This window comes from Dama dama, chromosome 27, assembly GCF_033118175.1.
Source record: "Dama dama isolate Ldn47 chromosome 27, ASM3311817v1, whole genome shotgun sequence".
Classification (NCBI taxonomy): Eukaryota; Metazoa; Chordata; class Mammalia; order Artiodactyla; family Cervidae; genus Dama; species Dama dama.
In genome coordinates this window covers 38427129-38454895 of record NC_083707.1, presented here as the reverse complement: position 1 = coordinate 38454895, position 27767 = coordinate 38427129, and the positions used below count along the sequence as shown (strand labels likewise).

The window sequence follows — 27767 nt, the reverse complement described above, 5'->3', positions numbered from 1 at the left end:
GGATTCTGAGAACGTGGGTTCAAGTACGTACCAGATCTAGACCAGGAATGTGATGGCCAGAGGTCAGGCTCACCCTGGATTGAAACCTTGAAACCTCAGCTCTGCCAACAACTGTTTGTGTGGCTGTGGACATGTGAATTCACTTCACTGCATGTCGATTCATTGAGCTGGTCACTGGGAATGATTGTAATACCTGTGTTGGAGCTTTGTTATGAATGACTCAGATATAAAGCGCCCAACACAGGGGCTGATAGGCAATAGGTAACTCGTTTATATGTGATGGTTACTGTTGTGATCATAGTTGCATAAAACCAACTGTGTCCCTTAACCCTCTGTCTTCAGTGCCCTAATCTGTAAAATAATTCTGACCTCACAGAGCTGTCAGAATTATCCTATTTGATAATATGAAAGTATCACATGTACAATCATCAGTAAAATAGTGATAGAAGAGTCTTAAAAATTTGGGTCAACTTTATACAATAGCCAAGACACGGAAGCAATCCAAATAACCACTGACAGATGAATGGATAAAGAAGATGTGGTATATATACACAATGTAATATTACTCAGTCATAAAAAAGAACAAAATAATGCCATTTGCAGCAACATGGATGGACCTAGAGATTATCCTACTAAATGAAGTCAGAAAGAGAAATACCATATGATATCACTTAGATATGGAATCTAAAAAATGATACAAATAAACTTATTTAAAAACTGAAATAGATTCACAGACATAGAAAACAAACAATGGTTACCAAAAGGAACAGTGAGGGGGAAGGGAGATATGAATTCAGAGTTTGGGATTAACATATACACACTATTATATATAAAACAGGTAAACAAGGACCTACTCAATATCTTCTAATAACCTGTAATGGAAAATAATCTGAATTTTACACTCACACACACACACATATAGTTGGTCAGGAAGATCCCCTAGAAGAGGACATGGCAACCCACTCCTGTATTCTTGTCTGGAGAATCCCATGGACAGAGGAGCCTAGCAGGCTACAGTTCATAGGGTCTCAAAGAGTTGGACACGACTGAATTAGCACACATGCACACACATACATATAGTTAGATATAGATATCTGAATCACTTTGTCGTACACTTGAAAGTAACACAATACTGTAAATTAACTATACTTCAGTTTTTAAAAAAAAAAAAGGGGGGGGGGGCTCAGAAGAACAAGAAATCTCACACACTACTTTGGGAAATGATTAGCATCACCCACTACAGCTGATGAGCTCTATCAGGCAAGAACCCCAGCCTCATAGACAAGCGAGGGATAATAAGACCCCAAAGGAGAAGCCTGGGTGACGAGCAGAGCAGGGCTGCCACACCCCACAGTAGCCAGAAGTGGTCTCTGAGATGTGATAAATCAGAGCAACACAGTTTATTACCAGCAGCACAGCAACCAGCAGGAACGTCAAATGGTCATGCTGGCTCCTGTGCCTCCCGAGCCCACTGGGCCACATGGTGGGTCCAGATGAAAGCCAGTCACTCAGCAGGCTGCTCTGCAGTTGAGGGACGTAGGACCTGGGGCTCAGCACCTTTGGAAGGAAGCAGCAAACAAGCCAATCCCGTTTCCCCTGAGGAGCAAGCAGTAACCACACCATGCTCACCTGGACCTGCCTTATCTGTGTGAACTGCTACAGGAACTGCTCAGTATCAGGGATATTGTGGCTTGATGTCTGCACCCTTGGGAAAGCCATGCAGGGGTTCTTGGGGCCCAGGGTGAACTGTCCCTTCCCCTAAAAGGCAGAGCTTATGAGCCAGTCATTACAGTAATTATTCCAACCCAGTGTATAATATATATACCCAACCGAAATGCAAGCCCATGCCACCAAAAGACATACAAGTAATTCATAGCAGTATACTTTTAACAGCCCCAAAGTGCAAATGTCCGTCCACAACAGAACAGATAAATAAATGAGAGGAAAGGCAAACAATGGGCACTTACACCAGTTAAGTAAACAACAGCTGCGCCAAACAACCAGGACTAATCTCATACACATCATGTTGAGTGAAGGACCCAGACACACAAAAGGACACACCCTTTATGATCCCACTTATCTGAGTTAAAAGCAAGCTGAACAAATCCGGGGTGTGAGATGCGAGGAGGGCAGGAACCTCTGGGGAAGAGAGGAGATGGGGACTGGCAGCAAGCCTCTGGAACACTCATCATGTTCTCTTCCTTGATGGGGGTGGGGTGGGGGAGGCTCCTTGGGACAAGGCACTCCAGTATACTTGCCTGGAAAATCCCATAGACAGAGGAGCCTGGCGGGCTACAGCCCATGGGGTCGCAAAGAGTCGGGACATGACTGAGAGTACACAGCAACCAGTTGTAAACTTATATTCTTTTTTTTTTTGCATATATATTGTATTTCAATAGAAAAAATTTTTAATGAGTATTTCTTTTTTATATTTCTTTGGTTTTTAAATTAATTTTTAATTGGAGGATAATAGCTTTACAATGTTGCGTTAGTTTCTGCCATACAATACCGTGAGTCAGCTCTAAGTATAGATAGATCCCCTCCCTCTTGAACCTCCCTTGCCCCCTACCCCATCCAACCCCTCTAGGTCATCACAGAGCCCTGGGTTGAGCTCCCTGTGTTATACAGTCACTTCCCACTAGCTGTTTTATATACGGTAACATATATGTTTCAATGCTAATCTCTCAGTTGATTCCAAAAACAATTTAAGAAGTTGGGCCAAGTAGAAAGAATGGAAAGACTGGGCCCACGGCCGCCATCCCTTTAATGATGAGCGTTCCTGCCAGCAGCGAGAGGAAAAGCGGCAGTTGGCAGGCCTGCTTTTCTAGCAGTGGACAGCATCACAGATAGGGGCGCCTAAGTGAGCCTCAAACAGGCGACATCACCAACATTCCATGACATTCCAGATAATAAGGAGACCACAAATGACTTCTCAAAACTCTTGCTTCTAAGAACCTGCAATTACTGCAAGTCCTGTCACTGACCTTACATATTCTTCCTGATCAGTTACCTTGTCACTAGGAGGAAAAGGAAGATGAGGCTTTGGGTGCCCGGCAGGTTGAGCATGGCCCTGGTTTTCATTAAGGTTCACATGGGAGATCTGAGCTGCTTGTACCTGATCACACGCCCATAGGAAGATATTGGCACAGAGTTACAGGAACAGCGTACGGACGCAACTGAAGCCCGAAATTTGGCAATGACTGCAGAACTTTCCTCAGACAGCTACTGAAAATTATTTCTGATAGTAGGAGGGTGGAGGTGGGGTACCAGCTGCTGGGAGATGGGGTTGGGGGGTGGGAGGTAAGCAGCCCTAATTTAGGGGTAGAAAGAAGTCTTCTTTCTCAGCTTGGATTCCCAATAACAGAAAAATGTATTTTGGTTCTTTTTGTTACTTTTTAACTTGGCAATTTATAGCTTCTAACATCTGACTGTCAAGCTACACAGAAATATTAGCAGAGTGTGAATCTATTTTCCTCTTTAATTTGCTTGCATTAATGTAGAACCAGCCTCTGGTATTCCCAGAACAGCGTGGAATGTATTTACTAATATATAGCATATAATATCAGTTAAAAACAGAAAATATTTAGCAATCAATTGAAATTAATTTGGCTAGATATTTTTATCAGTAGGGGAAGAAGTTATTCAAGAGACCTGCAGTTAGTTATATAAGAACGGGGACCATCAGATCTGACTTTCACCTCTAATCTTCTAATCTGAAAGTAAACAGGAGAGCTGGAATCATTGATCCAAATTGTCAGTATAGAATTGTACTAGAAACCCAGCTTAATAATTTCTGGTAGAAATCTTTATCGTGATATTTATCATCCAAGATTTTTTTTAAATAGAAGTTTCCCTGATGGCTCAGAGAGTAAAGAATCCACCAGCGATGCAGGAGCCACAGGAGACTCGGGTTCAATCCCTGAGTCAGGAAGATCCCCTGGAGGAGGAAATGACAACCCACTCCAGTACTCTTGCCTGAGAAATCCCATGGACAGAGGATCCTGGCGGGCTACAGTCCATGGGGTCACAAAGAGTCAGACAGGACTGAGCGATGGAATCTTACCATGCATGTGTGTGTGTGTTTGTTTACTGCACGGCACAGCGTACAGGATCTTAGCTCCCCAACTTCCATACCCGCTGCAGTGGAAGAACAATGTGTTCATCACGTGACCACCACGGAAGTCCCTATCATCCAAGACTTTTATTGTCCAACTACTTGTCTGTTTCCACTGATGGCTATGGGCTTCCTTGGGCCAGTGACTTCTTTGTATATCACAGGCTCAAGCATAGTACCTGGCACACAGCCAGAAGGCAACGCATTTTGTTGAGTGAACAAATAAACTTGCATGATTGGTATAGTGGAGAGAGAACAGAAGTGCTTATTGATCGATTCGGCCCACCTGCCCGAGGTTCTCTCATCAGCTAGTTTGACCATCAATGATCCTTGCCAGGGCTTAGAACACAATGATCTCATTTCCAGGCTTTCTCACCCTTTTCATTTTTCAAAGTAGATTTTATCTTTTTAGAGTAATTTTATATTTACAGCAAAATTGAGTGGAAAGTAGAGATTTCCATTACACTCCCTGCTTCCACATGCACAGACTCCCCCATTATCAACATCCCCCACCAAAGAGGTACATTTGTGACAACTGATAAACCTACACTGACACACCAGTATCACCCAGAGCCCATAATTTACATTACAGTTCACTCCTTTGCACATTCTATGATTTGTGACAAAATTACAATAATCCACCTCTGTCATGTCAGACAGAACAGCTTCTGAGCCCCAGAAATCCTCGGTGCTCTGCCCCTTCATCCCTCCCTCCCCTCAAACCCTGGTCACCATGGATCTTTTCACTGTCTCCATAGTTTTGCCTTTTCTAGAATGTCATAGAGTTGGAATCATACAGTATGTAGCCTTTTCCAGTTGGCTTCCTTCACTTTATAATATGTATTTAAGGTTCCTTCTAGCTTTTCATGGCTTTATTGGTCTGGTTTTAGTGCTTTTTTTTTTTTTTTGCTACAGCAGCAATATGTGAGATCTTAGTTCACCAACCAGGGATCAAAGCTGTGCCCCTAGCATTGGAAGCTCAGAGTCTTAACCACTGGACCTCCGGGGAGCCAAGATGACACTTGTGATGATCTGAATTAGTTCTCCTTATTTCTGGGAGAGAACCCACAAATTCATTGTTTCAGTTCTGACTGTAATTAAACTTATCAGGGGAGATCATGTCATATCTGGCATTATCATTTTTTTTTTCTTTTTTGACCTCTGTCAGCTTCTTGCTTCATTAAGAGGGCAGATGACTTAAGATGGACTATTCTGGTTTTTTTATGCTATGATTATTTCATAATCTAGCTCCAGACTCAGAGCACTCTTTGCTACAAAGTTGGGCCTCCGCTTTAAAATAGTCTAGAACTATGACACTATGGTTCTGTGGTGTAAGGGCTTCCCTTGTGGCTAAGATGGTAAAGAATCCGCCTGGAATGCAGGAGACCCAGGTTCAATCTCTGGGTTGGGAAGATTCCCTAGAGAAGGGAATGGCAACCCACTCCAGTATTCTTCCCTGGAGAATCCCATGGACAGAGGAGCCTGGCGGGCTACAGTCCATGGGGTTGCAGAGTCAGACACGACTGAGTGACTAACACTTTCACTCTCATGACACCATAAAACTCCTAGAGGAGAACATAGGCAAAACATTATCTGACATAAATTCGTACCAATGTTTTTTCAGGTCAGTCTCCCAAGGCAATAGAAATAAAAGCAAAAATAAGATAATCGCATTTAAAGATGTATATTACCATATGTAAAATAGATGACCAGTGCAAATTAGATGCACAAAGCAGGGCGCCCAAAGCTGGTGCTCTGGGACAACCCAGAGGGATGGGGTAGGGAGCGAGGTGGGAGGGGGGTTCAGGATGGTGGGCCACATGTACACCTGTGGCTGATTCATGTTGATGGATGCCAAAAACCACCACAATATTGTAAAGTAATTAGCCTCCAATTAAAATAAATAATTTTTTTAAAAATGGGACCTAATCACACTTATAAGCTTTTGCACAGTAAAGGAAACCATTAAAAAAAAAATGAAAAGACAATCTACAAATGAGAGAAAATATTTGCAAATGATGTAACCAACAATGGCTTAATTTCCAAACAGCTCACACAACCCAGTAACAACAACAACAAAAAGACCCAGTCAAAAAATGGGTAGAGGATCTAAAGAGACATTTCTCCAAAGAAGACATACAGATGGCCAACAGGCACATGAAAAGATGCTCAGCATCACTAATTATTAGAGAAATGCAAATCAAAATTACATGAGGTATGACCTCACACTGGTCAGAATGACTATCATCAAAAAGTCTACAAACAACAAATGCTGGATAAGATATGGAAAAAAAGGGAACCCTCCTACACTGATGATAGGATTGTAAATTAGTGCAGCCACTATGGAGAACAGTATGGAGATACCTCCAAAAAAGAAGACACTGTGGAAGTGGAAAGTCAGTTCCACCCTGAGTACCCCCCAGGATGGATAAACACGCAGTGAACCTCAGATTTGTATGAAGAGAAATCGCATAAATATTACTTTTAAATGTGAGTGCCATTTAAAATGTGTAGACTTTTTGACGATGGCCATTCTGACCACTGTGAAGTTGTACCTCATTGTAGATTTGTTCTGACTAGTGTGAGGTGGTACCTTATTGTAGTTTTGATTTGATTCTCTAATAATTAGCAACATTGAGCATCTTTTTATGTGCCCGTTGACCATCTGTATATCTTCTTTGGAGATATGTCTATTTAGGTCTTCTGCTCAGTTTTCAAATGTCTATTTGGGTCTTCTGCCATTTTGCTTTCCTCATTAAGGACTCCTGGCACATCTGCACTACATACAAAATAAACAATGAATAACTCAGAAATGAAATCGAAGTCTAGTTTCACATAAGCAAGTCCGACAGCCTCTCAGGACACCTCGGCAGCCCTTCGCCCTCCTGCCAACTCTCAGCCAAGTGTCAATGTTGAGCAAGGTTTACTCTGCCAGGTTCTCTGCTGGAATGACTGCCAAGAGGCAGAAAGAAATCATACTGGGGCTCTTTCTGCCGCCATCTTGGTTCCGCGTTCCCCGCACAGAGCCAGACCGGGATCCTGTCCCTCGGGTTGAGAACGCAGTGATAATTGCTTCTGTGTGGGATTTGGAGTGTGGAATAAAACGAATCCCTGGGCACTGGGCAATCCGCTCTCCGCGGAGTGAAGAGGAGCGACAAAAAAAAGAAATGCCCGGTGAAGCCACAAAAACCGTCCCTGCTACAGAGCAGGAGTTGCCACAGCCCCAGGCTGAGACAGGGTCTGGAACAGAATCTGAGAGTGATGAATCAGTCCCAGAGCTTGAGGAGCAGGATTCTACACAGGCAACCACACAGCAAGCTCAGCTGGCAGCGGCAGCTGAAATCGATGAAGAACCAGTCAGTAAAGCAAAACAGAGCCGGAGTGAAAAGAAGGCACGGAAGGCTATGTCCAAACTGGGCCTTCGACAGGTTACAGGGGTTACTAGAGTCACTATCCGGAAATCTAAGAATATCCTTTTTGTCATCACAAAACCAGATGTGTACAAGAGCCCAGCTTCAGATACCTACATTGTTTTGGGGGAAGCCAAGATTGAGGATTTATCTCAGCAAGCACAGTTAGCAGCTGCTGAGAAATTCAAAGTTCAAGGTGAAGCTGTCTCAAACATCCAAGAAAACACACAGACTCCAACTGTACAAGAGGAGAGTGAAGAGGAAGAGGTTGATGAAACAGGTGTGGAAGTTAAGGACATAGAATTGGTCATGTCACAAGCAAACGTGTCTAGGGCAAAGGCAGTCCGAGCCCTGAAGAACAACAATAATGATATTGTAAATGCTATTATGGAATTAACAATGTAACCATCTGAAAAGAGGACCTTTTTTTGGTGTTTCAAAAGAGTAACTGCAGCTGGGTTTGAAATTTGTACTGTTTCTATCATTAATAAAGTTATGGCTTCTTGTTGGATGAAAAAAAAAAAAAAAGAAATCATATTGGGGCAAAGATTAATATCTGGCCCCCAGGTGAGATTACTTTTAGGTAATGAATCAGCATGATTTCTTTGAAATCAGCAGAAATATGAGAGGGAACATCATTTACCATGAAAAACACTCACCAGGGAATTGGGAAAGTGACCTTTGGGTAAACTACTTAAACCATCAGCTTCCGTGTTACCATTTTTTAGAGCAAAAGCATGTTTATTTTAAATACCAACACTTTGCCCATGACCTTACCCACAATGGGTCACTGGAAGCTTTAAGAGGTGTGATGACCTGACATTCTCCAGCCTGGACTCCTCTCCCGGAACACACACACACACACACACCCATCTCCTCTCTGATGCCCTCTCCTGTGAGTCTCCTCTGTTTCTTCCCCTTGGGCCACACTTCCCTCCCTGCTGCAGAGGGAGGCACACCCACCTCAGGACACTTGCACCTGCCCTTCACTCCAGCTCAGTGCTCTTTCCGTGGTCATCACTCTACCCGGTCACTCAAGCCAGAAATCCACAGACTCTCCATCTATTTTCTATCTCAGCCTTCACTTATATCCTTTATGCTAAGTTGCTTCAGTCGTGTCTGACTCTTTGCGACCCTATGGACCACAGCCTGCCAGGCTCCTCTGTCCGGGAGTCTCCAGGAACTGTGCACCATATCTTTTATCATACATGTCATGGGGACTTTTATTAGACTGCTCCCTTGTTGGTTTGTTCTGTGCTCAGGCTTGTGCTCCCCCCAGGTCCCTAAATTATAAGCACCTTGAGGGTGAGAATTAGATTAACTTATTCCCTATTATCCTAGCACCTAGCGTGGTACCTGATACCTAACAGGTACTCAATACATAATTGCTAAATAAGTAAAGGAATTTGGATAAATGACCTACTCGATCGGCCCACTGATTATGAGCGGGACTATACAGCTTCTCTATCACGTTGTGGTCGTGACAACAGGGAGGGATGAGCACGTGGCACCTGTTACTAGGCAACAAGGCAAAGGGAGAGACATAGCATCTGGCACCCAAGGTGGTACCTGGCATCTGTAGGGAGGTGCCGAAGAGGACCAGTTTGGTGGCGCTTCTTCTGGAGCCTGAGTCTTAACAGCCAGGTGGCCCTCTGCTGCCTTTTCAAAAGCTAGATCATTCAGGGCCGCCCACATAAGCCGTTCTCCACCTGGAAGAGATTATTTGTGTTTCAAGGTGACTTCATGGGCCCGATAAGGTTTTTTTCATTGTCAGTATCATTCGACAGGAAAATACCCTTTCCTGATAAAGACAGAGACTTAGAAATCTGAATGCTTTGACAATTTTAAGCCTGTGTTAAATTGAACAACTAATGTCTTTTGCAATTCCAGCTCAAAACTTTTTTTACCATTTATTTTTATTAGTTGGAGGCTAATTTCTTTACAATATTGTAGTGGTTTTTGTCATACATTGACTTGAGACAAGTGCTCGGGCCTGGTGCACTGGGAAGACCCAGAAGGATCGAGTAGAGAGGGAGGTGGGAGGAGGGGATCGGGATGCAGAATACATGTAAATCCATGGCTGATTCATGTCAATGTATGACAAAACTTTAGAACAAATGGACAAACTAAGTTCCGTTCAGTCTCTCAGTCATGTCCGACTTTTTGTGACCCCATGGATTGCAGCATGCCAGGCTTCCCTGTCCATCACCAACTCCCGGAGCTTGCTCATACTCATGTCCATCAAGTTGGTGATACCATCCAACCATCTCATCCTCTGTTGTCCCCTTCTCCTGCCTTCAGTCTTTCCCAGAATCAGGGTCTTTTCCAATGCATAAGTTCTTTGCATCAGGTGGCCAAAGTATTGGAGCTTCTGCTTCAGCATCAGTCCTTCCAATGAATATTTAGGACTGATTCCCTTTAGGATTGACTGGTTTGTTCTTCTTGCAGTCCAAGGGACAAACTAAATGGACAGATAATTTTTAACAGATGACACACAAAAGCCTCCACAAAGAGAGGTGTGTATGTGTCTTCTTTCCAGCATTTATAATTATTATACATTTATGAACAAACTTAGGGTTGCATTAACCTTAACACATTCACAGAGCAAGGACAGCAGCTTTTTTTGTTTGTTTACAAAAAACAAACAGTTTTTGTACTTACAGTGAAAGTAGAATTGATTGGTGGGTGTGACTAAGGAGAGAACAGCACCGAGGCTCTCATGAGTGCAGGGCCGTCATTTGTCCAGAGACCATCACTATTTGACCTCACAGTCATCGGGGATGAGCCGCTTTTCTGCCTCCGTGGTTTTTTCAAATTCATCCACATGAAACTTAGTAAATCCCCACTTCTTGGAGATGTGGATCTTCTGGTGGCCAGGGAACTTGAACCTGGCCCTGCGGAGGGCCTCAGTCACATGCTCCTTGTTCTGCAGGTAGGTGCAGATAGACATAAAGACTTGGCCGGTGTGGACACTGGCCACTTCACCTTGGGGCTTTCCAAAGGCAACACACATACCTGTCTGGAGCCTAGACTGGGTCCAGCATGCCAGTCATGAATGTCCACTGGAAAGGGCTGTCTCCAAGGTCCCTTAGGGCAACCTGTACAGACAACAGGCTGCATACACTACCGAGGAGGCTGCTGTCTGCAGCCACTGACCACTGGGTTCCCAGGGGGAGAAGAGTACAGGGCTGGAAAAGCAGTTTATTTTTATAAAACCCTTCCAGATCAAGCCATTTTGATGGAAATTTCATATACCACTCAAAGACGTTGCACTTTTGCCTGTTGAGATAGTCTATATTTTTTCAGCTTTTTGACTTAGTATCTGGAGATGTTAACTCATTTATGGTATCTGGTATGTGCCCAATCCCTCCTATGGCAATATTCCTACCTTGATGGAGAAATACTAGTCCTGATCAAAGTCAATTTGGGGTTGATTGAGAGGAGAGTCTCACCATTTTCTCATGTGACTTTTGTGTCTGGAATGCCTAATAAGCTAATATTAGAAGACCTGTAAGGCAAGAGTCTCCACAGAGAAATATCTTCAAATAGGCTGCTCTGTTTAAACTCACCTTTGGCTGAACTTTCTATTCACATTTTTTTCTTCATTGATCTTCATCATAAAAATGTTTCTAACTCAACATTAAAATAATCATTATGGAAGATCTTAATTAATAGTGAAATGTCATCATCATTGCAGATATTATCTGTGGTACCATATCACTCCTGAGTTTAATATGAACATTGAAAATGTTTTTCATTCAATGTGGAATCTTAGAAAATAATACAAACCAACTCATTTACAAAACAGACACAGATTCACAGACATAGAAAACAAACACGGTTACCAAAGGGGAAAGGGGAGGGAGAGGGATAAATTAGGGGTAGGGGATTTATAGATACACACCAATATATATAAAATAGATAACCAACAAGGATTTACTATATAGCACAAAAAACTATATTCAATATCTTATAATAACTTATACTGGAAAATAATCTGAAAAGGAATACATATATACATATACATATAACTGAATCACTTAAAACTAATACAATATTGTAAGTCAACTATAGTTCATATTAAAAAATAGGACTTCCCTGGTGCTCCAGTGGATAAGAATCCACCTGCCAATACAGGACAATGGTTCAGTCCCTGGTCTGGGAAGATTCCATTGCCTTGAGGCAGCTAAGCCTGTGCAAAACTACTGAGCCCATGCTCTAGAGTCGCAAGTCGAAACTCTAGCGCTGCAGGTACTGAAGCCCGCACACTTAAAGCTCGTGCTCCACAACAAGAGAAGTCACTCCAGTGAGAAGCCCTCACACCACAACTAGAGAGTAGCCCCCACTCGCCACAACTAAAGAAAGCCCACGCACAGCAACAAAGACACAGTGCAGCCAAAAATAAATAAAGATAAAAATAAAAGAAAACAAACTGTTATTCACCCAGAGCTATATTGTCCGTCTGTCTCAAATTTACAACAGGGTACAGTGGACCTTGCTTCCATCACTGCCTACAAGCACCCTGAATAGATGGGCACTGGTGATCCACACCTGGTCTCTGAGGTACACCCTCTGGCCGATGGCACTGGCTGCCTAGGCTCCCTCCCCCACAGAACCAGACCTCCCAAAGGAGGGGCCTGGCAGCGGCTGCCTGCCAGGGGAACCGGCCAGTGAGGATGTGACTGGTTCTGGAAAACCCCAATCTACTCTGTGGAAGCTTCTTCTCCAGCACTCAAACTCCAAGACTTGAAGTCATGTATTAAACCACCCTTCTAAAGTGCATTCTTTTAAGCACTCCAACATTTACATCATCAATTTTCTAGACATAGAAAATAAACAAACCAGCATGAGTTTAATTCCACAAATTCCAAAATGCTTGAGTCTGACAGCACCATAATGCAGTAACTCATTTGTCTCCCAAATTGATAACTCCCTGGAGATGTGTAAAGAAGCAAATGGATATGTGATTTTACCTGTAGAACAGGGACATCAGAAAAACTCATCTAAATATGCCTTTCAACCTACATCCTTGCACTAACTAGCAGTCCGACATCAGTTTATGTTAACTAATTAGGAAAACATTTTGATCCAACAGTATTTTATGCATGGTGGTGGGGGGAGAGGGGGACTCAGTAAATATTTATCTAGTGTTATAGCTGGCAAGGATAGTTAGGCAGGTGTTGGATACAGAACACAATTCTAGACTTGGTGGTGGGAAGAAACAAAAATGATGAGAAGCTACGGTCTGTGCAAGCACAGGTTCATCACCACATGTCCTTCTGTCTGGGGAGCTGACAGGGTTTATGAGGATGTTCAGACCCCAACTTATTAGGAGTGAGTCAGGTACTGGGACTAGAGTCAGCCAAGAAACTGGTTTATTAGCTTCCATGAGTTGCATATGAGGACTTTTAAACCTTTCTTATATAGTTATCAACACAGTGCTCTTCCACGTAAAATAAAGTCCCATTAAGGAATCTACAGGACCGCATCACAAACTCCACTCCATTACTCTTCCTGCCTCATTTTAAAGCACAAGTGATGCTCTTCTTTTAAACGGAAGATGCTGATGCTCATTCTTGGCAGGAACACCCAGGTTAAGGACTAGGAGCCCAGGTCAGCCTAAGGAACAATGAAGTAGGGGCTCTGCGAGGTAGTATTGGAGTGATACAGTTGTTCTCTCCAGGATGCAGTGACCTAAGAACTGCCTGGAAATCCTGCTGACACACTGCATTTGTAACAAGCTCCCAAGTGATGCTGGTCCTAGAACCACATTTTGAGCAGCTTGCTTTTGAAAATACCCTGGGAAACTAAATTAATTGTTCTGCACTGGAGCTCAGAAAGAGAAGAGCGGGTGAAAATAATACCAGAACTCCCAAATGATCTCATAAATGTGTCATTCACCAGAAAAGACTCCTTGTTTCAATATATATAAATAAAACAGGTGGTACAGCTAGATTTTTTAAAAAGCAAGAAACAGCCACCACCTAACTTATTAACTGTTTTTACCATCAGAGCCTACGGCTGTTATAACATAGACGGATAGTGCAATGTATTCATAATCCTATCTTATTTCAAATTAGTGCCTATTTCCCCCCTAATAAGCTTCACCACTTTCAGCTTAACTCCTAGAGATGATAACTCAGAAGTGGAGAGTGTTCTTTTTACTTTAGATATTTATCTTGTAAATAAATACAGACGGAGCCGCCTGGAATCTCTTAAAGGGTCCAGGCTGTTAGTCAACCTCAGTCCTTGCATCAGCAGTGCTACTAACTAGCTGGTTAGACCACAGGCCTCCTCTGAGCCTCAACTGCACATTCGCGCAGTGAGAGCCTTAGAAAAGATGAGCCCCCACCCCGCCATCAATCCAGGCCCCCGACCTCCTTTGATTCACCAATCAAATGTCACCAATGGCAGACATTTAACAACTTGACTTGAGCGGATTACCTTTGATTTTCTAGAAGGCCCCCTTTCCTGCTTATTGGTCTCCCAGGCTTGTCCTGCAGCAGGTCCGGGACCCCCAGGGCGGCCAGCGCCGTCTGTTCATTCCACGGTGTCGACCGCCCCCTGCAGGCGCTCCCCGGGACTGACTCGCCTGGTGGTCTGCGAAGGTCTCCTTGGAAATACAGACTCTTTCCTCCAAGTGGACACTGGGCACGAGAAAGAGCAGAACAGAAAATAAGTGTCTTTTTCATAAGAGGAGCGACAAAGGCCAACTAATAAAGACCCGGAGGGGAGGAAGGGCCCTCAGGGGTTGGGAAAGGGAAGGACAGGAGGCAAGTCTTAGCTGTCCCAACAGCAGCATCTGTAAAGGGAGCTTTGTTTACGGACTGTCTAATCCTCTAGCTCTTTGCTTCCTACACAATGCTTATCAGAATCTTGGGATTTTCCAAGCCAGAATATGCATATCTATTAGGTTACTACCATAACAGAGTACATTTTGGCCAGAAAGCTTTATATCCCTCATTATATGTAGGTAAATGATTGTTCAGTGCTTGTCTATAGAAAAGTTAAACCATCCTCAGTAAGCTGAATATTATCTTCCCATTTTCCCTCACTCAAAGCATAAGAAATTACTATAATTTACCGCAGCACAAAGGTAATAAAAGTGGGTGGAAGTCGTCTTTTCAACATCTAAGCACATTTCTGGGAGAGCTTTTGACTGCCAACAGCCCTAATTATTACCATCTTTGTACCTAATTGATTTAGTCACAGTCCATGTGGTCATTTGAGTACTATTTGATTCTGATGATAAAGGATTAATGGGCCATGTCTCCATTTTGCTCACAAATGCTTTAGAGTGTGTTTCTGCCTTGTATTGTAGGCAATTATGCTTTCTGTGCAAAATCTGTGAAGTTAATGATTCTTCACATTTCCTGAAAAACGTTTTTTTTTTTTTCTCCTTTTTGTTCAGATGAGTGGGTAGTTACTTTCTCTCTAAATATGAGTTTCAGAATCATTGTATTTCTACAGCTAAAGCAGATGTAAAGCATAGCCGACGAATGTGCATTCCTGTGTGTCTCATGAGACATCGAAATTGTGTTTTAAGGACTTCCCTGGCACTCCAGTGATTAAGACTCTGCACTTTCAATGCCAGGGGTATGGGTTCCATCCTTGACTGGGGAAATAATATCCCACATGCCACTCTGGACAGGGCAAAATTTAAAAATAAAAATATTTTTTAAAAAATATTGTATTTCAAGTGCTTTTCCTGTGGTTCCCTCATCTTTTTCATGTCTTAATTAAGGCATCAGTGTGGCTATAATGGTAGTGGCCAGTGAAGTGTTAGAATGGCAGGGGGTCAGAGAAACAGAATCCAGTTACTAGAAACTACCTGCATCTTCCAGAGAATAGAGAAAGAGGACAGTCCCACTGTCCCTCGACTCCTGCCTACCTCCCTTTCCCAACCACAGCGCTGAGCCACTCCGCAGGGAGATGGAATATTCGAGAAGCCTCAGACAATGGTGCCTAATCAGCCCTCAAGCCCACACCCATGAGTACATTCTTGGTATTTATATGCATTACAAGTTGGTCACCATGCTGAAGTCTAGTAACCATCCCTCAGCGCACAAAATACAAAGTTATTGCAATATTATTGGCCGTATTCCATATGTAGGGGCTTCCCTCATAGCTCAGTTGGTAAAGAATCTGCCTACAGTGCAGGAGACCTGGATTCAATTCCTGGGTAGGGAAGATCCTCTTGAGAAGGAAATGGCAACCCACTCCAGTATTTTCGCCTGGAGACTCTCATAGACAGAGGAGCCTGGCAGGCTACAGTCCATGGGACCGCAAGAGTCAGACACTACTTAGCGACTAAACCACCACCACCATTCTGTATGTGGTGTGTTACATCCCTGTGACTTATTTATTTTATAACTGGTAGTCTGTACTCTTAATCCCCTTCACTGTTGTCACCCAACCCTCCACTCCCCTCCCCTCTGACAAACACCCATTTATCCTCTGTATCTATGCATCTGTCTCTGTTTTGATTTGTTTGTTCCTTTGTTTTTTAAGACTCCACATATAAATGAAATCAGATGGTATTTGTCTTTCCCTGTGTAACATTTCATTTAGCGTAGTACCCTCTAGATCCATCCATTTTCGTGGCAATTGGCAGGATTTCATTCCTTTTTCTGGCTGAGTAGTATTCCATTGTGTATATGTATATATATATATAAATATAAAACACATCTTTATCCATTCATCTGTTGACGGGCACTTAGGTTGGTATTGTAGATAATGCTGCAGTGAATATAAGTGTGCATATATCTTTTCAAATTAGTGTTTTCATTTTCTTTGGATAAATACCCAGAAATGGACTTGTATCACAGGTACATGCTTAAGGCGTGCATTACTCATCGCCACAGACACAGACGCGGCTTCGTCATGGCAGAAGTTTAAAAATCTGGAGATTAACTTGGTTCTCCTTATTCTCAGGTGTGAACATAGTTCCAACATTCAGCTTAGGACGAGGTGAGAAATCATGTTATTCGTTTCTTCTATATTCTAACCCATTCATTCTCTGAGGGTAGAATTATTTTTTAATTAAATTTTTACCTTGTAGATTCTCATATAGTAATAAAAAATAATACAGGGAGATCCCCTGTCCCCTTTACACAGTTTCTTCTGATGAAAACATCTTGCAGAACTATAGTACAATATCACAGCCAGGATAGTCAAAATGCAAAACCTTTCACCATGCTCTGAGGATTCCTCCAGGCTGGCCGAGTGGTCTTGCGTGATAAGGGTGTACCGCAGTTTGTTTAGTCACTCAACTGTTGAAGGACATCTGGGCTGTTCCCAATTTATTATGGATAAAGCTGTGATAACATTCCTGTGGAGGCTTTTCAGTGAATATAGGCTTCATTTCTCTAAGATAAATTCCCAGGAATACAATGGTTAGTCATAGAATAGTTGCATGTTTCATTTTTGAAGGAGCTGTCATACTATTTTTTTAGAGTGACTACACCATTTTATATTCCCACAAGCCATCCATGAGTGATTCTGTTTCTTTAAATCCTCATCAGTATTTGTGGTCATTATTTTTTCTTATATTAGTCATTCTGATTGGTGTGTAGGGCTTTCTCATGGATTTCATTTGCGTTTCCTCAGTGGCTTCTGATGTTGACTTTCTTGTTGGGCTTATTTGTGAAATGTCTCTTTCCATCCTTTGCCCATTTGCTGGTTGGGCTTTTTGGGTTGGGTTTTTAAGTTATTTTTTTTAATCAAACTATAAGTTCTTTGTCTTATGTGTGATATTCAAATACCTTCTCATGTCTAGCTTTGTTTTTTTTTACTTTAATAGTCTTTCACAGAAGAAAAGCTTTTGATGAAGGTGAATTTATCAAGTTTCCCTTTTATGGATCATTCTTTGTGCCAAATCTAAGAACCTAGTCTAGAACCCCAAAGATTTTCTTTAATGTCTTTTTTCCCCCTAAAAGTCTACTTTACATTGAAGTCCAGGATCCATTTTTAGTTTATTCTTGTGTAAGCTGTGAGACTTAAAGTTCAAAGTAAATATCTATGAATGTTTACTCCAACACCATTTATGAAAAGGCTATATTTCCTCCTTGAATTGCTCTTGCACTTTTGTCAATAATCAGTTGGACATATTTCTTTCAGTTTATTTCTAGATTCTCTATTCTGTTCCATTGATCTGTGTGTTAAACTCCCCACAAAAAGCGTACAGTAAATCTTACTTTACTTTTAAAAATTATTTTAGCTATTCTAGTTCCTTTAACTTTCCATGTAAATTTTAGAACAGTCTTGTCTATATCTACAAAAGTATGTGATGTTGATAGGAAATGCATTAAACCTGCATATCAGTTTGGGGGAAATTGACATCTTGACTATGTTGAGTATTTAAATTCATAAATGTGGTATGCATCTGCATTTATCTAGATCTTCTTTGATTTCTTTCATCAGTGTTGCTTAGTTTCCAGTATGCAAGTCCTGCACATGTTTTGTTTACAACATGTGGTCAGACTACACCTAAGTATTTTTAAGTGATTGTAAATGGTGTTGCATATCTACTTGCAGTGTCCATATGTTCAGGCTGGTATTTAGAAATACAGTTGATTTTTTAGCATCTTATATCCTGTGACTTTGCTAAATTTACTTACTAGTTCAGGAATTTTTGGCAGATTCCTTGGGATTTTTTATGTTGGCAATCATGTCACCTACAATAGGGACAGTTTTATTTCTTCTTTCCTAATGTGTATGCTTTTTGCTTCCTTACTGCACTGGCTAGGGCTTCCAGCACAATGTTGAGTAAGAATGGTGAGAATGGACATCCTTGCCTTGTTGCTAGCTGTAGGTTTTTTGTAGATAATCTTTGTCAAATTGAGGACGTTCCCTTTTATTTCTATTTTTCTGAGAGGTTTTATAACGAACGAGTTGTTGTCAAATGCATTTTCTGCATCAGTCGGTAAGATTGTGTAATTTTCCCCCTTTAGCTTATTAATAAGGTGGATTACATTGACTGATTTTCAAATTTTAAATCAGTCTTGCATCTGTGCAAGTGGAATACCTCATCTAAGTAAAATAAACTTGACCTGCTCTTGGTATATAATTCTTTATATATGTTGCTGAATTCTATTTGCCAGTGTTTTGTTAAGGACATTTCTGTCTTTATTCACAAGATCTGTGGTTTTCTTTTTCTGCTTTTGGTATCAGGGTAATGCTAGCTTCATAAAATGAGTCAGGAAACATTAACTTCCCTTCTGTTTTCTAGAAAAGATTTTGTATAATTGGTTTTAATTTGGTTTTAAATTTTGGTAGAATTCTCCTGTGAAAACACCTGGGCCGGATATTTTTTTGGGTGAGTTTTTAATTAAAAATTTGATATATTTATGAGTTACAGCTCTGTTGACTGTTTCATATTGGGTGAATTTGGTCCTTTGTGTTTTTCAAAGAATTGGTCCATTTCATCTAAATTGTTGAATTTATCTGTGTACATTCATTCATAGTATCCCTTTGTTATCATTTTTATGTCTGTAGTGATGTACTTTGTCTCATTCCTCATAATGGTGATTTCTTTTTTTAATTTATTTTTTTCCCATGTTTTTCATAATGGTGATTTCTGTCTTCTTTTATTCATTGTTAGGCAAGAGTTTGTCGATTTTATTGATCTTTTCAAAGAATCAGCTCTTTGTTTCACTGATTTTCTATATTGTTTTTCTCTCTTCAATTTCATTGATTTTTGCCCTTATCTCTATAATTTTCTTCCTTTTTTAAGAATTATTTGACATAGACCATTTTTAGTCAGTGATGCCATCCAACCATTTACCTTCTGCTGCTCCCTTTCCCTCCTGCCCTCAATCTTTCCCAGTATCAGGGTCTTTTCCAATGAGTCAGCTCTTCACATCAGGTGGCCAAATTATTGGAGCTTCAGCTTCAGTATCAGTCCTTCCAATGAATATTCAGGGTTGATTTCCTTTAGGATTGACTGGTTTGATCTCCTAGCTGTCCAAGGGACTCACAGGAGTCTTCTCCAACACCACAGTTCAAAACGCATCAATTCTTCGGTGCTCAGCTTTCTTTCTGGTCTAACTCTCACATCCATACATGACTACTGGAAAAACCATAGATTTGACCATAGGAACCTTTGTCAGCAAAGTGATGTCTCTGCTTTTTAATATGCTGTCTAGGTTCATCATTAGACAGCTTATAGTTGGGTCATGTTTTTTAATCCTGCCTGCAACTCTTTTAATTCATGCATTCAATTAGTTACATTTAATTTAATTACTATCTTAGGATTTAAGGCTTCCATTTGATTTTCTTAATTTTCTGATTTTCTGGTTAGTTTTTACTTTTTTGTTTCCCTGGGTTTTTTCCTGATTTGTTAGGAGAAACTTCAATATTTTTTTAGAATTCCATTTTGATTTACCTACAGTGTTTTTTAGTGTATCTTCTTGTATAGCTTTTTTAGTGGTAGTTTTAGGAATTACAGCTTATCACAGTGTATTGGAATCATCATTCTTACCAGTCTGAGTGAAGTGTGGAAACCATGCCTCCAATCTCAGCAGTCATTGTCTAAAATAGTTCTGTCTTATGTGAGATTGGGTCAAAATGTGAGCATTTGTATCATGCAGCTAGAGCCAAAGAGCCACGTTAGGATGGAATCTACCATAAATTATTCAGGTTACACCATAATATAATTATCTAAGCACTTTTTTATTTGAGAAAGGGGCATCTTTTTCTAATTTGTACAGAAGCATGGCATAGGTGAGAAGCAGCCCTAAATGTCTAGGAACCATGTTTATATTTGGTTACAATATACTTCCCCAATACATAATAGCTTTCTGAGTTAAAACTTAATTGAACTGGGCATACAAAAAGAATATGGCCAACTTACCTAAGCCCAACTTAGAACACAAGTAGGTAACTGCCACAAATAAGAAGCAAATACATAAAGCCAAGAAAATTTAATTTCCATCTAAAGGAATGCAGATGTAATTGTAGAATCAATATTGGTAATATTTTGGGAACCATAGGGAAAGTGCCAGAAAAGAAGTAAATATTATCTCAGTTTTCTAAAGAGAGGATTCTAAAAATTTCAAATAGTTAATCTAATGTAAATCCCTGGGGCAACTTCAGAATGGATTTTTAAACGGATGGTTTATGATGATTTAGAAAAGAAGGAGCCAGCATAGACTGACTAAAAAGGAACATACAGGACTGCCTATATTTTTCCTCTCTGAACTGGTTGAGACATATCAGAGGAATGGAACTGCATTTAAAACATTTAAACAGTAGATCCCAATAGGCTTGCGGGGAAAAAACTGACATCAGAGAAGCATGGGCTGGGTCACAGAGGTACATGATAAAGAGCCTATCAAAGACTATGCTGTTAATGGACTGAGCCAACTCCAAAGACAATGGATTTGCCTGATCCTAGTCAATAATTTTACAGGTGATGGGGTAAGAAAATACGTGGCATGCTTATGGGGAGGCCACAAGGTAGTTAAGATGACAGAAATTAGATAGGCCAAGCTTCCAATTCTAAGTTTACAAACTCATCAGCCTCAGTTTCCTTATCTATAAAATAGGAATAAAAATGCTTCATAACTGTTAGAATGACTCATAATATTGGTGTGCTAACTGAATAAGACATTGTAGGTAAAGCATAGAACTTTGTAACACTCACTGACTTGGGATTTTATTAAACTTGCTTCTGTTATCACATTTGCTGATGACACAACTAGCAAGAATAGCTGATATGGACTTCCCTGGTGGCACAGTGGATGGGAATCCACCTGCCAATGTGGATTTGATCCCTGTTCTGGGACGATTCCACATGTTGTGGAACATCTAAGCCCTCGATCTGCGACTACTGAGCTTGTGTGCTGCAACTTCTGAAACCCACGCAGCCTGGACCCTGTGCTCCACAACAAGAGAAGCCACCACAATGAGAAGCCTGTTCACCGCAACCAAGAGTAGCCTCCACTCGCTGCAACCAGAGAAAGCCCACTCACAGCAATGAAGACCCAGTGCAACCAAAAAGAAAAAAGGAATAGGGTGCATATATTGTATGGGGTTGACAGGATAAACCTTGGTGTCAATTTCACAGGAAGAAAAGGGTCAAAAATCGTAATGAGTTAACATCCTTTGAGGTGAAGATCTAAAAGTTGTCCGAAGGCATGTACACATTGCTACATTTAAAATGGATAACCAGCAAGGTCCCTACTGTATAGCACATGGAACTCTACTCAATGCTATGTGGCAGCCTGGATGAGAAGGGAGTTTGGGGGACTCACATGTATGTATGGCTGAGTCCCTTTGCTGTCTACCTGAAACTATCACAACATTGTTAATCAGCTATACTCCAATACAAAATAATAAGTTTAAAAAATAATAAATAAATAAAAGTTGTCCAAAGGAAGCTTACCAGAAGCCAACAGGGTGACTATAAGCCAAACAATAAGTCCAAAGCTTTTTAGACTTCACCCCAAGATGATTTTCTACAGAACAGAAAGCAATAGCCATTCTGTATTCCACTCTTGTCAACCCATGTTTGAAAGGTTGAGTTTGGTTCCAGGTACTCAGTTATCAAAGAAAAAATAACAAATAGGACCTACTTTAGAGATGAGTTATCAAGGTAGTGAAGCGCCTACAAATCTCGACGTACAGGACCAGAGGAAGGAGGACGTGTCACCAGGAGAAGGGAGGCTTAGCTAGGGCTTGACACCTGTGTTCTGAACAACTGAAGACTGACACATGGACGGGAGGGAGGTCTTCTTTGAGACCTTTTTCGAGGCTAGAAGTGAATGTAGACACAGAGCATCCAACCAGGGGGATTAGAAGGAAGCCAACACTAGAAGAATTATTTAAGACTGTCTTTAGTTGCGTTTTTCTCTTCCTCAAGTTAAGTCAGAAAATGAAGCACTTTATGAAAAAAAATCTATCAAAAGACTTTCACACAGGCTTTAATGACTCCCGATTCGTCAATGTCAGCTTACATCTGTGTAAGTACACCTCTTCTGCCCTGACACTTTTTAAATTGAAAGAAATACTCTCCCTTCAGCTCAAAGCAGCATTTACATCCCTCCTAAGAATTAGGGCTCTTTACTAACTAGTACATTTGAATTGTCATCCCGTCTTCTTTAGTGATGACGTCATTTCTTTATTTAACCGGTTCATAGACTGACACTCCTGTCAACAGTCTTTCTTTTTTTTGTGTGTGTGTGTGTAATAAAGTTTTATTAAAGTATAAAGGAGATAGAGAAAGCTTCTGACATAGGCATCAGAAGGGGGCAAAAGAGTACCCCCTTGCTAGTGTTAGCAATGGAGTTATATACTCTCCAATGAATCCAAAGAATGTCTGGAGGTTGTAAAGACCTCACCAGACCTACTCCCATAATTTATGTTTTAAGATAACAGAATTAGCCAGAGGGTTTAATCCAAAGACTGTCCTCAGGCAGGATACATTATTGTTATATAATCCTAAGGAATGTAGAGGAAAAAAAGTAAAAAAGTTTGTCCTTTCTTCCTCCTTGAATATCCCAGACCTCTCTCTCCTTGGGGACCCCTAGACTTCTTATCAACCTGCCTAGGAAATGACTCTCTCATTCCCCCCTTTTCTTTTAGGAGAATTATGTTGCCTAGGGAAAGGGGGCATCGTTCTCTTTCCATAACTGCTTCTGAGCTGACAAGGGGCGTTGTCCCTAAATTGGTGAGGCAACATATTCTCCTAATCCTCATAGTGAGGATGTCTGATCCAGGGGCTCCAAGTAATAGTTGGAGGAGGCTGTGGCACTCATAGGAGCTTGGACAACTATTTGTAAATTAAAAGCTTTTAGATGGTTAGAAAACCCCATTATACAGTTACAGATGTAAGGCAAAATAGTCATTAAACCAAGTTAAAATCAAAATGAAAAGTCACATTATGTCCATAGTTACATCAGTCCATCTTAAGGTTGTTAGATGTCATCAGTTTAAGAAGAGGCATCACATGCGATTGTTGAAGGTATTCGCAGACTTGGAGAAAGTCTTTTCCTTGAAGTGGAGATGTCCACCACAGGAAGCCTTCCGCTGATGAAGAGGGGAGTGCTCCGCAGACCCAGCAGTTAGACCGATTGTGGAATGCATCATAGGAGTGAGCCCAAGACAGGAAGGCATTGTCTTGAGGATCAAACGGCAGACTCAGGATTTCTGGAGTCAGCAGAAGTAGGCTCACATAGATTATCAGGCCCATCTTGTCCTGAAGGATCCCGGATGAGCCCCCAAGATGAAAGTTTGTCACTGAACGATGAGACGCGGGATTCTTGGCCTCCGGAAGAGATGAATTCAATCCGGGGCCAGAGCCGAGGCTGGATCGCTCAGAGCTTTTGTGTAATAAAGTTTTATTAAAGTATAAAAGAGATAGAGAAAGCTTCTGACATAGGCATCAGAAGGGGGCAAAAGAGTACCCCAACAGTCTTTCTGTAATCTCTAACTGCTTGTAGAATTATTTTCCTGGATGTCTTAATCATGGCAATGCAATTTAGTCTCAATGTTGCTGTATCAAGTTTTAATTACATTACTGTTTTGCAATCACTAGAGCAGTAAAATTATACTCAGATTTATTACTATACTTTTCACCAAATAGAAGTATTTTTCTGTTTTCAGCCATAGCAATAATAGTCCTGAAATACTACCTTATTGTGTGTCCCTAAAACTTACCTTAAATGATCAATAGAGTATCTTTTTGGAGGAAAAAAAAATGACAGTTTGTTTTGATTATATTGGTCCCCAAAGTTGCTTAGCTTAATTGCTAAGAAATGAAATAGAAAAGTTAAGTATTTCTGTTAAAGTAAGATTTCTACTTTCGAGTATATACTCAAAAGAATTGAAAGCAGGGACTCAAACAGATATTTGTACACTTAAGATTATAGCAGTGTTATTCACAATAGTTAACAGGTAGAAGCAATCCAGGTGTCTGTTGATGGATGAATGGATAAACAGAATGTGGTGTATAGAATTATGGAATATTACTAAGTAATATTAAAGCAAGGAAATTCTGACACATGCTGCCATATGGATGAACCTTGAAGACATTATGCTAAGCAAAACAAGCCAGACAAACACTATGATTCCACTTATGTGAGGTACTTCAGAGTCGTCGAACTCATAGAGACAGAAAGTAAAATGGTCAGGGAAGGAAGGGTGGGGAGTTAGTGTTTAATGGGTAGAGTTTCAGTTTAAGATGATGAAAAGGTTTTGTGGTTAGATGATGGTGACAGTTGTACAACACTGTAAAAGTTCTTAATGCTACCCAACTGTACACTTAAAAATGGATGATGGAATATTTACTCAGCTATAAAAAAAAGAACACATTTGAGTCAGTGCTAATGAGGCGGATGAACCCAGAGCCTAGGGTACAGAGTGAAGTAAGTCAGAAAGAGAAAGACAAATACTGTATATTAACCATGCATATGGAATCTAGAAAGATGGTACTGATGAACCTATTTGCAGGGCAGCAATGGAGACGCAGACATAGAGAACAGACTTGTGGACACGGCGGGGGAAGGAGAGGGTGGGACGCATGGAGAGAGGAGCATGGAAACATACACATTACCGTATGTAAAATAGATAGCCAGTGGGAATTTGCTCTGTGATGCAGGAAGTTCAGCCCAGTGCTCTGTGACAACCTAGAGGGGTGGGATAGGGTGGGATGTGGGAAGGAATTTCGAGAGGGAGTGGACATATGTATACCTGTGGCTGATTCATGTTGATGTATGGAAGAAAAGAACACAATATTATAAAGCAATTATCCTCCAATTAGAATTAAAAAACAAAAAAAAAAGGTTGAAATGATGGGTTTTATGTTATTTATATTTGCCACAATGAGAGAGAGATGCTAATTATCCAGTAAATTCTCACAGCTCTAAGGGACTTTCCTTAGTTAAGGTGGTTAAGTCCAGCGGTTTAGACTCTGCCTTCCAATGCAGGAGCTGAGGGTTTCATCCCTGGGTGGGGAATTAAGATCCCATATACCATGTGGTGGACTTCCTAGGTGGCGCTAGTGATAAAGAACCCACCTGGATATGCAGGAGACATAAGAGACAGGAGTTCGATCCCTGGATTGGGAAGACTCCCTGGAAGAGGGCATAGCAACCCCTCCAGTATTCTTGCCTGGAGAATCCCGTGGACAGAGGAGCCTGGCGGGCTACAGTCCATGGGGTCACAAAGAGTCAGACACGACTGAAGGGACTTAGCACGAACGCAGGCATGCCATGCGGTGCTGCCAAGAGAAAGAAAAACGCTCACAGCTCTACAAGGCGGTGTTCTTCTCTATTTTAAACAAGGGGGAAGCGTGGCTTCCCCAGTACCAAGGTGCCAACTGAGATTTGAAGCCAGCTCGTTACAACATGGAGCCAAGTTCAGCAGAGCAAGTTCCCTGCTGTGAAGCCGCTTGATCGGATTCTTTACCGCTGAGCCACCAGGGAAGTCCACTAAGGGCAACTGCCGCTCCACAGATCGCATTTCTCTCTGAATTATTGTAATCAATTTAGTGATCATTTTGGTCTTAATCAAGCTAAAGGGAAGAGAATTGTAGGGATCATTTTGAGGTGATACATAAGACTTGTTTTTATAAAACTGGCCACCCGGAGCCGAAGAAAGCAAAAGAGCTCAGTGCTGCACCTGCTGTTCAGTTCTAGGCGGGATCTGCCTTCATGGACACGTGCTGTGTACTCACACAGACCTCCTCGGATGCTGAAAGCATACCAGAGCTCCCAAATTCCTGCATGCAGGTCTTGGAAGCAATTCTTTTTGTATGAAGCACTGTATCCTCGGTCAGCCATCAACAAAACTCTGCTGGGCACATCTGAATATTAAGAAAGGTTCTTTCCTTGCTGCTCCCAGAGAGAGAGAGAGAGAGAGAGAGAGAGAGAGAGAGATCAATTCCCTTGGGTCTGACTATAGTCTATATAACATGATGAGTGGCGTTACCATCCTGCTTAGGGCTTCCCTGGTGGCTCAGACGGTAAAGAATCTGCCTGCAATGCAGGAGACCTGGGTTTGATCCCTGAGTGGGGAAGATCCCCTGGAGAAGGAAATGGCAACCCATTCCAGTATTCTGGCCTGGATAATTCCATGGACTGAGGAGCCTGGCAGGCTACAGTCCATGGGGTCGCAAAGAGTAGGACATGACTGAGTGACTAACACTTTCCTTCACTGAGGAATAGATCTCCAAAGGGACCTCAAGTCTTGAGGTCTGTCCTCTCAAGTCTGTCCCCTCAAGTCTTCACCTTCCATGGTGCCTTGATTCTCTTCAGGTCCTCATCAGGGTCTTACTGGGCTTCTTGTCACAATGCCTTGATGGACTTCAGACTCTCCACATTTCCCTCCCACACACTTATTCAACAAATTTTTAAGGAGATCTAATAATATGATGCAAAGAGCCGACTCATTGGAAAAGACCCTGTTGCTGGGAAAGATTGAGGGCAGGAGGAGAAGGGGATGACAGAGGATGAGATAGTTAGATGGCATCACTGACTCAATGGACATGAATCTGAGCAAATTCCAGGAGATAGTGAAGGACAGGGAAGCCTGGTGTGCTACAGTCCATGGGGTTGCAAAGAGGTGGACATGACTTAGCAACTGAACAACAACAACAGTGTATGCCAGCCACTTTGCTAAGCTTTGGGAACACAGTGATGACTCCATATAATCCCATGACCCCAGATGTGGTCGCTACCTTCCAGAACCCACAGTTTTATGGGGGAGACTGGCCAGCAGGCAGTTACAACTGCAATAAGCCTCTGATGAAAGCAGGCCCAGCTCTGTACATATCAGCTTCCTGGGCACTGTCCTCTGCCCTGAGCCTCCAAGTTTTTGCTCCCTGGGTCTGGAATGACTTCTGTCTGGCTCACTCTTACCTGGTGACAGTCTATCAGGGTCTGAGAGGACTCCAAGCTGTCCTCTCTCCAAAGCTTTTCCTAATACCTCTACTCCAAATGAGTCTCTTCTTTGCTACCTTCTTCTTGCTTCTTTCTTGAACACTTATTATAAGCACGTGTGTGTGTACTAAGTTGCTTCAGTCGTATCCAGCTCTGTGGCCCCATGGGCTGTAGCCTGCCAGGCTCCTCTGTTCATGGCATTCTCCAGGCAAGAATACTGGCGTTGCCATGCCTTCCTCCAAGGGATCTTCCCAACCCAGGGGTCAAACCCGCATCTCATATGTCTCCTGCATTGGCAGGTGGGTTCTTTACCACTAACGCCAACTGGGAAGCCCTGTTATAAGCACAACACAGATTATCTTC

At 41.7% G+C, this 27767-nt stretch overlaps 2 protein-coding genes and 1 non-coding gene across 4 annotated transcripts in view; 2 read left to right on the top strand and 1 right to left on the bottom strand.

The window, feature by feature from the left end:
- The window catches only part of DLGAP1 (DLG associated protein 1), a 754315-nt gene that overhangs the window by 574610 nt on the left and 151938 nt on the right, over positions 1 to 27767 (top strand). The gene's annotated exons all lie outside the window — the stretch shown is intronic.
- Positions 7104 to 8056, top strand: LOC133047600 (nascent polypeptide-associated complex subunit alpha-like). The gene has a single exon (XM_061130897.1). The coding sequence runs from the start codon at positions 7282 to 7284 to the stop codon at positions 7927 to 7929; it is 648 nt and encodes a 215-aa protein (XP_060986880.1). The 5' UTR covers positions 7104 to 7281; the 3' UTR covers positions 7930 to 8056.
- Positions 10595 to 10724, bottom strand: LOC133047868 (small nucleolar RNA SNORA70). The gene has a single exon (XR_009690875.1). It is a non-coding gene; the product is annotated as a small nucleolar RNA SNORA70 (small nucleolar RNA).

Bases quoted from the DNA above. Each gene is read 5' to 3' on its own strand.
- LOC133047600 (XM_061130897.1), top strand. From the start codon at position 7,282: ATGCCCGGTGAAGCCACAAAAACCGTCCCTGCTACAGAGCAGGAGTTG.